Source organism: Phacochoerus africanus, chromosome 14, assembly GCF_016906955.1.
Source record: "Phacochoerus africanus isolate WHEZ1 chromosome 14, ROS_Pafr_v1, whole genome shotgun sequence".
NCBI lineage: Eukaryota > Metazoa > Chordata > Mammalia > Artiodactyla > Suidae > Phacochoerus > Phacochoerus africanus.
The window spans coordinates 11,610,682-11,624,251 of record NC_062557.1 but is presented as its reverse complement, the minus strand read 5'-3'; the positions used below and the strand labels follow the sequence as shown (position 1 = coordinate 11,624,251).

General features: G+C 48.2%; 1 protein-coding gene across 2 annotated transcripts in view; it reads right to left on the bottom strand.

Moving 5' to 3' along the window:
• FAM20A (FAM20A golgi associated secretory pathway pseudokinase) overlaps window positions 1-13,570 on the bottom strand; it is a 49,970-nt gene that overhangs the window by 8,717 nt on the left and 27,683 nt on the right. For both annotated transcript variants that reach the window (XM_047757461.1, XM_047757462.1), the window contains exons 2-4: window positions 5,007-5,191; window positions 4,339-4,389; window positions 2,828-2,906 (exon numbers count right to left, since the gene is read on the bottom strand). In XM_047757461.1, the coding sequence (XP_047613417.1) occupies window positions 2,828-2,906; window positions 4,339-4,389; window positions 5,007-5,191 (315 nt within the window). The remainder of the gene's footprint in view (window positions 1-2,827; window positions 2,907-4,338; window positions 4,390-5,006; window positions 5,192-13,570) is intronic.

The following is a 13,570-nucleotide window of genomic DNA, read 5'->3' as shown; positions in this document are numbered from 1 at the left end:
CCACTGTTTCTCTTTTAAAAGGAACACAAGTTTGTTTGGTTTTGTTTTTAGTCTTATATATGCCTGAATATAAGATGAGATCCCCTCCCCAAACGGTCCCTCAGAAAAGGGAGTCTTTCTGTATTTTAGTTCTCGCAGAGTCTCAAATGACAGGGGCTGGCCTCTCAATTTCTTAATTTTGTTTGGGACAGATTCGTTCAACTGCTGGTTTTATTATCTGACTCAACTGGTTAAAAACAGTGGTAGCGATGGGGGTAGAATTTAACACTGGTTTAACTTTTTTTTTTGGTCTTTTTGTCTTTTCTAGGGCCACTCCCGCTGCATACAGAGGTTCCCGGGCTAGGGGTCTAATCGGAGCTGTAGCTGCTGGCCTACGCCAGAGCCACAGCAACGCAGGATCTGAGCTGCATCTGCGACCCACACCACAGCTCACGGCAACGCCGGATCCTTAACCCACTGAGCAAGGGCAGGGATCGAACCCGCAACCTCATGGTTCCTAGTCGGATTTGTTAACCACTGCGCCATGACAGGAACTCCAACACTGGTTTAACATTGACCCTAAACTTGACTCTACTGATGATCAGGACCAATGGCAAAAACTGGGGGCAAGTGACATGTGAGACGGGGGGAAACAAAGCAGTATTTCCAGATCTCCGTGTTGTTTCATATGATGAGGTTTTTTCCCCATCGGTAAATTAAATAGGCAGACACACCCTCATTTCATGTACATCTCTGAGAAGTTATATATATGTATTTTTTGGGGGAGGAGGTGTCTTTTTAGGGCCGTACTCCTGGCATATGGAAGTTCCCAGCCTAGGGGTTGAATTGGAGCTGTAGCTCCAGGCCTACGCCACAACCACAGCAACTCGGGACCTGAGCTGCATCTGCGGCCTACACTGCAGCTTACAGCAATGCTGGCGCTTAACAATGAGCGAGGTCAGCGATTGAACTGGCATCCTCATGGATACTAGTCAGTTCTTAACCTGCTGAACCACAATGGGAACCCCTGAAAAGGTATATATTTAAATTGACCAATGAACTCAGGTTTTGGATTTTCCCATGGAAAAATGGAGGATCTCCTTCTGTGGCAGTGGGTTTTCTTTTTTCTTTTTTTTGTGCTTGCACCCTTGACAGCACTGGATCCTTAACCCCTTGAGCCACCAGGGAACTCCATGGCAGTGGGGTTTTTTTTTTTTTTTTTTTTGGTCTTTATGCCTTTTCTAGGGCTGCTCCCGCGGCATATGGAGGTTCCCAGGCTAGGGGTCCAATTGGAGCTGCAGCCGCCAGCCTCCGCCAGAGCCACAGCAACGTGGGATCCGAGCCGCATCTATGACCTACACCACAGCTCACGTCAATGCCGGATCCTCAACCCCCTGAGCAAGGCCAGGGATCGGACCCACAACCTCATGGTTCCTAGTCAGATTCGTTAACCACTGAGCCACGACGGGAACTCCATCCACAGCAGTGGTTTTAAGACTGACTGGGCATTGAGATCACAAGCGAGCCCCGAGACCAGTCCTACTGGACTCTGAGGGTGGGACTGGGGCATCGGGGTTTTTTGTAAGGCTCTTCGAGTCATTCCAATGTGCAGCTGATGTCTTACAAAGCTCTCCTCAGTACTTTACAAGCCTAAGTGTATAAGCGCTTAGTATTTGATAAGTGCTTTTGCCACAGTGCAGAGACTAAGATGCCTTATCCAGCAGTGCTCACTCCACCACCAGAGCCACCTGCTGGGCTTTCAATAGGCGTCTCTGTTGATGGGAGGTTTGGAACCTAAGTCACCCTGATGGGATTCCACCAGAAGCCAGTGCATTCTGGCAGAAAGCATGACTCGGGTAACAGGAACCCTTCCCGGGTCATTTTCCCTGGGGTGTGTCATCTCCAGGGGACCATTCCTGATTCAGGACACGCACACCTATGGGCCATAGACCGTGTGGGGGCCAGGAATCCATATGCACACTCATCTCTGTCCAAAGACTGAACACGTATTATTTCACCCATGTGTATACACTACAAAATGTTAAGGGCCTATAGTTGCTGTTGTTATGAATAAAATAGAACTTAGAATTGTGATTGATGGCGTTCCTGTCGTGGCTTAGGGGTAAAGAGTCCGACCAGTACCCATGAGGACGGGGGTTCCATCCCTGGCCTTGCTCCGTGGGTTAAGGATCTGGCGTTGTTGTGAGCTGTGGTGTAGGTCACAGATGTGGCTCAGATCCTTCGTTGCTGTGGCTGCGGTGTAGACTGGCAGGTGCAGCTCCGATTCTACTCCTTAGCCTGGGAACTTTCATATGCGGTAGGTGCAGACCTATAAAGACAAAAAAAAAAAAAAGCGCAATTGACTTCCGAGTAGCCTTTCTTCATTGTCTAGTTTTTCAATCAGAACAAACAGTATTATGAAGATACTAGGATACTTTTTGAGGGTCCCACCTTGGACGAAAGTGAGGCTCGACCATGCGGTAGAGTGTTAATTTAGCGATCCAGCAGCCTGCATTTGAATCCCGGCTCCACTGCTTGCCGCTGGGAGGCAGCAGCGAGCTGACCTCCCCCAGCCTCAGTTCCTCATCTGTAGACACAGGACCTGACTCATGGTACATAATCCAGAGACACAATTCATGCCAAATATGTAGCCTTACCAGCAAAGACCTGGCTCTTACCATTTGTAATTATTATCAACCAAGCCGTTACACGCCTGGGCAGATCGCCCGAGAGAGAGTCTGTAAAGGACTGGCTTAAAGACTTTAGACCGCTTTATTAATGTTTGGGCACGACTCCCCCGCGCAGGCGCAGCTGGGCGTGGATGGCGGGAGGAAGGCAAGTCCCTTACCTCATGGGTTTGAACATGGCCTTCCCGAAGTCCGAGAACCTCAGGACCAGTTTGAGGTGGACCCCACTGGGTTTCACGACTGTAGGGGGAGAAGGGGGAGTTAACGAGGCTTCTGGGCCCAAGCCGGGGGCTCTGACCCTGGGTTCATTCAATAAACCCAGCTCATGTCTTCTCTTGGCTCTTACTTGAGACCCTAAAGTCGAGGCTTTCCTTTCAAAGCCCACAGTGTACATTCCATCGTGTCGGGCCCTGGAGGATGTGTCCAGGGGCTCAAGATAATACCTTTTGTGCTATTAGGGGAAAGGGGCAAACAATGCAGGTTTCTCCAAGGGACACGCCCTGAAAATCCCAAAGGATGTTTTCCTAAGAACGAACCACTCCTCGCTGTGCTTCAACCGCGCCTTAGAGATTCTGACTACGTGACATCACATTAGACTCGTTCATTGATACCTCTTCCTATTTAAAACTGGACACCTGCTCTTTGGGCGACCCTGACAGGGAGTGTTGCCTCCCGACATGTGTCCCGGGCCCCTCACTGGCCTGGCCCTGTCCTGGCCCTGCCGTGAGCCATGTGAAAGCTGGCACAATGCCTCGCTCGCCTTTGCCTTCTATAAAACGGCAAAAGGCAGGAGCTAAACCAAAGAAAAGGGAAACCCCAGGCCCTACAAGCTTGCGTCTTTCAACAAGTCCTGACACACAAAATTTCTGACCTGTGTTCAGTATGCTAAGGCAAATGGCTGAGGCCACTCATAGCTGGCAGTGACTGGCAGGGGCCGAGGGACAGACTCGGTGTCCAAGTCACAGCACCCTGGGCGGGGACTGTGCTATAGCTATTTTATTCTGTTAATCTTTTACCCCAGTGGGTCTCAACCTTGGTTTTGGGAGAATCGCCTGGAGGGTTTTTAAAATGCCAATGGCTGAGCCTCACCCTAGGCAATTGAATTCAAACCTCCTGAGGTGGTGGCCAAGGCCGCAGCACTTTTTAAAGCTCCCCATGTGACTCTAACCTGCTCTAACCTGCTGCAGAGCTGAGAACACCTCCTGTACCACTGCTTCTTAAATCTGAAGACGTGCTCCAACGTCTTGAGGATTTTGTTAAAATCCAGCTGCTGATTCAGAAAATCAAGGTGGGGACTGGGATTCTACATTTCTAAGGAGCGCCTCGATGGTGCCAATGATGCTGGGCCGTGGGACCCCACGCGCGACCCCACGCGCAGCAGCCGGGTCCCACACAAGAGCTCCCCTTAAACGACTTTTCTTTTGTGCAGGTAGGTGGTGGGGAGAAACGTTGGGTTCCCACTGACTAGGCAGAGGGAGTCATGCTTTTCAATTCTCCTCCAGGAGACCAGGATCCCCACGGAGTGGCCAACGGGACCTTCACGTCGATGCAGGTACTGGGGATTGCAGGGTAGGGATGGTGAGGGGGTGGGTGGAGGCGGGGGCCAAGGGGCGGGGCATGGGCGGGCTCCGTGCGGGGACGGGGCGGGGCTGGGCGGGGCCAGAGTACTTACTCTGGGTGCAGTCACAGGCTCCAAGCAAGGCTTTCTCGTCCTGACTGTAATCTGAGGAGGAGAAGAGCAAGGAGAAGGTCTAGCCCGGCTCCTGGGAAAGCCCTTAACTGGGGTTCGGATACCAGGAGAGGCTGTGAGGCAGCCTGGGGCCCTGGACCCTTCAATAGGGGATCTCCCCGAGCCCCATTCTGGTCTGCAGGCTCCCACGCTGCTCCATCCAGGACCCATGCCCTCTAGCCTTTCAGTGGACACTCCAGCAGCCTCTGGTTGGGAAATCGATGCTAGGTTGGTGTCTACGAATCACTCTGTGTGTCCCTTAGACTCTCGTAGTGCTCAAGAGCAGAAACCTAGAGACAGCAGGCCACCATTGGCTCCTCGGCCAGTTGCTTAAACCCTTGGAGTCTCAGTTTTCCCATCTGTAAAATGGCAATGATGATGGCTCGGGTCACTGTATAAGAAAGGGTTGCCTGGTTCTGAAGAAGCACTCGATAAATGGCAGCACCCCCTTTCCTTAAGCTACAGAACACCTCCTTATGCCTCCCTTGTGGGGTCGTGATGAGATCGTGATTAAAATCTCCTTCAAAGGGGAAAAGACCAATGCCTATGTTTTTCTTCTTATTCTGTTGGGTGTCAGATTAACCCATCCCGCCTGGTCCTGGGACCCTCACCAGCACTGATGGTGGGAAAATGCCTCATGTCGTGGAGAAGTTTGCTGACGACAGGACTGGACCGGGAGTAGAGTCCATGGCGGTTGATTCCCAGGTGGAACTGGACCCAGCTGGCCTCCAGTCGGAACTGCACTGGGGGGTCCAGGGAAGTGAGGTTCAGCTGCTCTTTATATATCTTGTGTCGTCTGAAAGAGAAGGAAGAGTATTTCTTAAGTTGGGGGAACAGGAACAGAGGGACCTGCCAGAGCGCCTTGTTCAGACTCTCCGTTCATTCTTTCAAGGAGAGTATGAAATACCTCACATGAACCAGGCTTGATGCTGTGCCTAGGATACCACAGGGGGCAACACAGCCACATGCCCTCTTTGCCCTCTGAGAGCTTACAATCTAGTGAGCCAGACAGGCAGTTACACGATGCCACACACACGTGCACAGATACCTAACCACAAACCATGACAAACACTGTGAAGGAAAAGCACACACAGTTAAGAGCAAAATGAGGTGCCTCGTGTTATCTGAGATCTCAGGGAGTGGTCCTGGGCTTCTCTGGGCACCTGCCCGTGAAAACGTCCCTAGCTTGTATTTCCCAATATTTCCTGACCTCCGGAGTCAGGAGATCGGAGAGAGAAGGGAACTGGTAAGAATGAAAAGCAGGAGGGTCAGGATCTTTAAATAGAACGGGAAGCTGACTGAGATTAATTAATATGTCACATAAGAAAAGAAGAATTAATTTGCCATGTACTGTTTGTCCGGCTCAGGAATCTTCAGCAGGGGTAAAAAAAAAGTAAAAACAAACAAACAAACAAAATTCCACGGCCACATAGAGGCTCAGAGTCTAGTTTGGGGTACAAGTTGTATGTCTTTGGAATAATCAGAGCAAAATATATGGCAATTGTGAATCAACTGCTAGACATATGTTCCAATGAAAATGTCTCAGCAATTTGGAGAAGAGAAAGATGATTATATGATGAAGTAGTCAGATTATATGAGGAAGACTCCAATGGGAGAAAGTGGATTTCAGCTGGATTCCGAAAGGTGGCGTTTGGATTGAAGTGTGTTCTTGGACAGGGGACAACATGAACACTATGAGAGGCAGGCAAGGGACAGGGACATCAAAGGATTAGAGAGGAAGGTTGAATAACGAGATGGTGGAGTGAAAAGCTGGAAGCCTTCTGATGTGGAAAGCAAGCCAAGTTAGGCTATGGTGATTGTGAGGGCAGGTGTGAGGATAGGGGCAGAGTTTGGGTGTTCATTGCATCATAGGTCTCAGACTGTGACACCTACCTGGGAGGTCTGGGATGGGGTGAGTAACAGCACAGATGTGGTCAATACTCTTGCCGTGTCCAATCTCCTCACTGGTGAATAGTTTTAAAAATTACTTTCAGGAGTTCCCTTTGTGGCTAAGCAATAATGAACCCAACTAGTATCTATGAGGATGCGGGTTCAATCCCTGGCCTTGCTCAGTGGCTTAAGGATCCCACATTGCCACGAGCTGTGGTCTAGGTCGCAGATGCGGCTAGGATCCTGAGTTGCTGTGGCTGTGGTATAGGCTGGGAGCTGCATCTCGGATTTGACCCCTGACCTGGGAACCTCCATAGGCCAAAGGTGTGGCCATAAAAAGAAAAAAATATATATTAAAATAAATATAGGCATGTTGGGGGGAGAAAAATGAAACAGTCATTTTTTTTTCTTTTTAAATCTTTTATTCTTAGGCAAATCTAATCTCAACCTATACTCACTGATTTTTTTCCTTTTTTTTTTTAATTAAAGTACAATGTTGTGCCAATTTCTGCTGTAGAGCAAAATGACTCAGTCATATATATATATTTACATTCCCTTTCTTTTCTTTTTTTTTTTTTTTGCCTTTTCTAGGGCTGCTCCCGTGGCATATGGAGGTTCCCAGGCTGGGGTCTAATCAGAGCTGCAGCCGCCAGCTACGGCCACAGCCACAGCAATGCCAGATCCGAGCTGCGTCTGTGACCTACACCACAGGTTCACGGCAACGCCAGATCCTTAACCCACTGAGCAAGGCCAGGGATTGAACCCACAACCTCATGATTCCTAGTCGGATTCGTTAACCACTGAGCCACGATGGGAACTCCATATATTCCCTTTCTTATATTGTCTTCCATCATCATCTGTCTCGAGAGACTGGATATAGTGCCCTGTGCTCTACAGTAGGACCTCATTGCTTACCCATTCTAAATGTAATAGTTTGAAACAGTTATTTTTAATGTAAAACACTAGTTGTCCAAGAAAATGTTACTTGGTCACCTCGGACTTCACCTCCCCAGACTCTGTGGAGTGAATGGCCCTGGTTTTATTTTTGAATTTATTTTTTTCCTCTGCACTGCCCCTAGTGGAAGAGTTTGGGAAGTGCGCTCTGGTCCAGCGCGGAACTAGGGGGTCACGCACCTTACCTTGTGTGAATACATTCAAATAACACTATCTTGGGTGAACGTCATCTGTCTTGAGAAAGAGGCTCAGTTTTATAAAGGGATGTGAAAGAAGGGATGTGTGGCAGCTTTTGGTCCCAGTGTTCTTGGTACCTGCTCCAGGGCCCCGGTGGCCTCTGGGTGCCCTACTTTTGGAGACCTTCAACTTACATGACGTCAAATATATTAACATATTAAGATCCACCCCACATTCAATATATTTTTTTTGCTCTCCCTTTTGAAAATTTTCTGTTATCATTTTGAATCTGTGGAATAAAGTCTCTAGGAATATAACCAAGTCAACACTGGCTCATTGTTCTGTAGACATTTAATGAAATATTAATTCATTTTGATTTGGGAGGGTGTTTTTTTTTTTCCTTCTCTTTTTAGGGTCACACCTGAAGCATATGGAAGTTCCTAGGCTAGGGGTTGAATCAGAGCTGCAGCTGCCAGCCACAGCCACAGCCACTGCAACACTCAACCCTATAGCCATGTCTGTGACTAAGACCACAGCTCATGGCAATGCCAGATCCTTAACCCACTGATTGAGGCCAAGGATCAAACCTTCACCCTCATGGATATCATTTGGGTTTGTTTCTGCTGAGTCACAGTGGGAAACTCCCTGTTTTTCATTTTTGAGCCAATACATTTTCTTTGTTCAGGTCTTGAAGCATTGCAAAAGCTTTTGCATGTCCCAGGCCTTGTGTTACTTGGCTAATAAATGAAAATCCCTGACCTATTGTCTCCATCAGCTCCTGCTGAACAAACAAAATACCATAGACTGGTGGCTCAAACAAAAGGAATTTATTAAGGTCTAAGATTAAGGTGTCACCAGGTTTATTTTTTACTGGGGCCTCTATCCTTAGCTTGCAGGTGGCACCTTCTCTCTTGTCTCCACCCACGGTCTGTTCTCTTGGGTACACATCCCTGATGCCTCCTCTTTTGCTTATAAGAACACCAATCCTAGTGGATTAGGGCCCACCTGGCTACTCATCTTTCCAGATTCTTATTCCCATGATCATTCCCAGAGAAACTGGCTCAATCTGATGGATCTTCCCGGGGCAACCATTTCTCCCTCCCTGTCAACTGCCGTTTCCTATTTTCTATTACTCAAGCCTTAGTTATGAAAAGATCCAACTGCAAAGAGAGATTTGGAGAAGATGAATTCCAAACTGGGACACTCAACATCATGACTGAGGACAAGGACATGCCAACCAGGTTGAGGCGACACAAAAGGAAGGTTTGGGCCAAAGAAGCATCTGTAAAGGAAGCCAAGGCTGTTGGGTAAGGAACCTGGGCTTGGAAGGGATCCGAAATGCCACTGAACCCGGCTTCTTCTTCTTTTTTTTTTTTTGCCTTTTTAGGGCCGAACCCTAAGTTCCCAGGCTAGGGGTCAACTCAAAGCTGCACCTGCTGGCCTACGCCACAGCCACAGCACCACAGGATCCGAGCCATGTCTGTGACCTATACCACAGCTCATGGCAACGCCAGATCCTTAACCCACTGAGCGAGGCCAGGGATCAAACCTGTGTCCTCATGGCTGCTAGTTGGGTTTGTTACCACTCAGCCACGATGGGAACTCCTGAATCCAACCTCTTGTATCACTTATAACATTCCTATCAAGGAGTTGCCTATTTTATTCTTAAATTTTTTTAAATTAAAGTATAGTTGATTTGCAATGTTGTGCCAATTTCTGCTGTGCAGCAAAGTGACCCAACCATACATATATTCACATTCTTTTTCTCCTATCATGCCCCCTCCTGTTCTATCCCAAGAGGATGGACACAGGTCCCTGTGCTGTACAGCAGGACCCCACTGCCCATCCGTTCTAAATGTAATAGGTGGCATCTACTAACCCCACAATCCTAGTCCTAGTCCATCCCACTTGCTCCCCCTCCTGTTTATGCTTGATCAGCTCCAATGAGGGGGGTGGACGCTACCCAGACTAGCCCAATCAGTCAGGCCAGCTCTGTTAGAAAGCACTTTCCCATACGGAGCCAAAATCTTTCTAGAGCTTCCATTAACAAGCCTTGGCTCTATCCCCGGGGTTTATGCAGAACAGATTCCTTTCTTACACTGTACCTTTCAAACGTTTCAATGTAGTTGTCATGGGACTGCAGTTTCCATCTTCAGGTTGAGTTTCTGCTTTCCCTTCACCGCCTTCCCAGGCCACAGTGTGAATCCATTCCCGATTCTGGAGGATCCATTTCCCGCTTGTTTCTGACTCCCACAATGACGTGTAATTGCTCAACATGAATTGCCCAATGCAGAGCAGAAGAGGGTAACTACCAGCCCCCTTGTAGGTGACTTCTTTCTATTAGTGTAGCCAGGTAATGAATACATGTGGGGGAAACCACATCACATATCTCTGAGAAAATACGAGTGTCAGTGATGGGCAGAATTCTAAGGCTGGCCTTCAAAATTCCATACCCTCATTCCTAGAACCTGTGAACATGAACTATCACTCCCAGTATTTTATGTTGCCTGGCACAGTTGACCTGAGATGAGGAAATTAACCAGCAAGGCCTAAGGTAGTCACACGACTCTTAAAAGCAGAGTCTTCTAGCTGGGAGCAGAAGGAGAAGCAGAACAATTCAGAGCCTTAGAAGGATCTGATGCGCCACTGCTGGCTCTGAAGATGGGGCGGTGGGTGCTGTGCAAAGATTGGGTTGTTGCATAAGATGCTGAGAGTGGCTCCTGGCTGACAGCCAGCAAGGAAGTGGGGGCCGCAGTCCTGCAACTGCAAGGAGCTGAATTTTCCGTTGACACAGGGGTAAGCTTGTGAGCAGACCCCTGAGCTTCAGGGAGAATGCAGCCCGGCCGGCTGACACGTGGATTTCAGTCTTGCGAAACCCTCGAGAGGCCACGAGTGTGAATCCACTTGTGATCTTGGTTATGCTGATCTGTTTCCTTCTTATTTCTGACACCGGAGAACGAGTCACAGCATGCCAGACTTCTCACCCACAGGACACACTGGATGTTGTTTCAAGTCTAATATATGGCAATTGGTTACACAGCGGTAAAAAACTGATAGTGCTTCTGGGAGGCTGAAAAGTTAAACGTCTCATTTGAAGCCTATGTTATTTTAAAAATTGGCCTTAAGTAATATTTTTTCCTTAAGTCTAGACTACGACTTATATAAATTTTCTTATTGAAGCGTTTAATCAGCTTCAGGATGGAACTCACATTTCTGAGTTCTCCAGGGTTGCTCAAAAGAATACCAGGCTGCAGAACTATCATGGTGAGAGGGACTGTGGATTTTAAATGCCTAAGGAAACCAGGCAGGCAGCAGAAATAAGGGAAGAATGAAGGCTGAAGGCAATAAGCAATAGTGCAGAGTGTGGGACATTGGAGAACACAGCTCCGATCTGAAGGGGGACAGTTCATTCATTCAGCAAATGTTCACTGACTGCTAGGCCCTGATCGACCTCTGGAGCTCAGGCTGCGAATGAAACAAAGTTGTCCTCATGAAACTTACATTTCATCAGGAAATCATCTAGTTTTCAAGAGAGGCTAGAAAGCCAGATTTTGACCAAAATGTGTAATCTCCTTTCTTAAAAAACATGTTTATTTTGATGAAAAAATATCCTACGGGGCTGGGTATATATCCAAAGGAAATGAAACCAGTATCTTTTTTTTTTTTTGTCTTTTTAGGGCTGAAACCGAGATATATGGAGGTTCCCAGGCTGGGGGTTGAATTGGAGCTGTAGCTGCACAGCAACTTGGGATCCGAACCTTGTCTGTGCCCTACACCACAGCTCACAGAAATCCAGATACTCAGTAAGCAAGGCCAGGGACCAAACCTGCGTCCTCACTGATCCTAGTCGGGTTCGTTAACCACTGAGCTACAATGGGAACCCCAAAACCAGTCTCTTGAAGAAATGTTTGCACTGTCATGTTCATTGTTGCGTTATTCACAATAGCAACCTCTGTGTCTGTTAACAGATGAAAGGGTAAAGAAGCTGTGGTGTATCCATACACACACAATAGAATATTATTCAGCTTTCAAAAAGAAGGAACGCCTGCCATTTGCCACAAACTGAACGAACCCAGAGGACATTATGCTAAGAGAAACAAGCCAGACACAGAGAGACAAATACCGTGTGTCACTTATACGTGGATCTAAAATAATCAAACTTGTAGAAGCAGAGACTAGATGAGTGGTTGCCAGGGGCTGGAGGGAGGGCGAGGGGCGGGGGATGTTGATTAAAGGGTACGAAGCTTTAGTTATGCAAGATTAATCAATTCTGGGGGGTCTAATGTACAGTGTGGTGACTGCAGTTAATCAGTATAGACACACACTACTATATATAAAATTGATAATCAACAAGGACCTACTGTATAGCACAGGGAACTGTACTTGATTTTCCGTAATAACCTATATGGGAAAAGAATCTGAAAACATATGGATACACACACACATATACGTGTATAATGTATATACACACACACATATATATAATGTGTGTGTGTGTATATATATATATATCTGAATCCCTTTGTGGTACACCTGAAACTTACACACAGTTTGTGTCCCTTATGCATCAATAAAGTTGGGAAAACAATAACAACAGCAACAAAATAGCGGCCAATTGGTGTTCTTGGCCCGGTGCAAATGCAGATGTGATCTGGGTCGATGCAGGATAATATGAAGGCACCCTCCCTACCCACTTTGCTCTGGGGAAGGGCATAGGCACAGGGGAGAAAAGGCAGGGCAAGAGAACACGAGTATTTGAAGACTGTTCTCTGAGAGCAGAAGAGAGAAAAATGGCAAGGACCTGCCCCAGGTCAGGGTTCTGGGCAGGCAGCCCTCCCGCTGGGGGTGGGGAAGACTTGAACTATTGGGGTCATCATATGAAGTGCCTCATGTTAAACTGCTTCAGCCCTAGCAGTTTACCAGGTCTGCAGGCCTCCTGCCTCCTTCCCCTTACTTTATGAATGTTTGTTTTAATTGAACTGAATGAATTAATTTTGGGGGCTATGCCCGAGGCACATGGAAATTCCCGGGCCAGGGATCGAATCCACACTGTAGCAGTGACTGCAGCTGCTGCAGTGACAATGCCAGATCCTTTACCCACTGCACCACCAGGGAACTCCCCCAACATATATTTTTATTTGAAGAGCTAGGCGGGCCTGTCTAGTTCCCAAGGCCACACTGAGGCTAACATCCGGGACTGTTCGACTCTCTTGGGAGTCTGATGGGAAGGTTGCAAAGTCCTGAGCTGGGTTTATCACCTCAAACTAGAGCAGCACAGACAAGAAGTGAGGGGAAAGAGAGACAATTATTCTGGCTGGGCTGGGTTTGGAAGCAGGGCTGGGCAAGAGGTGGCGTTTTCTGAAGTGGAGCTGATGGCTGATGGGTTCCAGCTACAACAAAAGTCAGGGCTGCAGCACCCGAATAGAAAAACAGATGTGGCAAATGGAGTGTAACTTCAGCAAGAGGATGGATTGCTCTTTAAAATGTTCACATTTACTGTTAGGTGGGACACGTGGCTCTCTGGTCAGCTGGCCAGAGCCAGGGTCACAATCTGCCTTTTGCATATTCCTCCCTCAAGCCTCCCCTTCTCTCCCCATCTCATGCTCCTCTTGGTCACTTTTTTTTTTCCAGCCCCCATTGACCTGGTGAACAAACCCTCCTTGTTCTTCGGGACAGTTTCCCATCAGAATGGGCCGTTGTCTTGGCCTCTGTGGTGAATTCGGGCGTGTACAAGCGACTCCAGCGGTGCCAGTTTAAGAAGGACCGAAGACTTTGCAGGGGCTGCTGGAGAAGGGCTCTTTCTCTGCGATTCTCAGCTTTCGGGAGACAGTAGGGAAGAGCCACCAGTGGCCAGAAAGCCTGCCTGACATGGTCACTGCTGAGGAAACAGAACCGAAAGATGAGCGACAAGACCAGTGGGTACAAGGCGGTTGCATGGCATCGTCTGCGTACTGGATGCAGCCATCAGGCTGGCACATCCCCGTTCCCTGAACGCGACAGGTCCGCTTCCTGCAGCTGGTTTGGGTGGGTTTCCATCACTTGTCCTTTGAAAGATCTCACGCCTGATGGGTCGCATGCCGGCGCTGGTTTGGGGTGAGGGTGTCAGCTCCCCCTCTGCACAGCCACGCACACCATGGGCGGATGGAGCTGGACC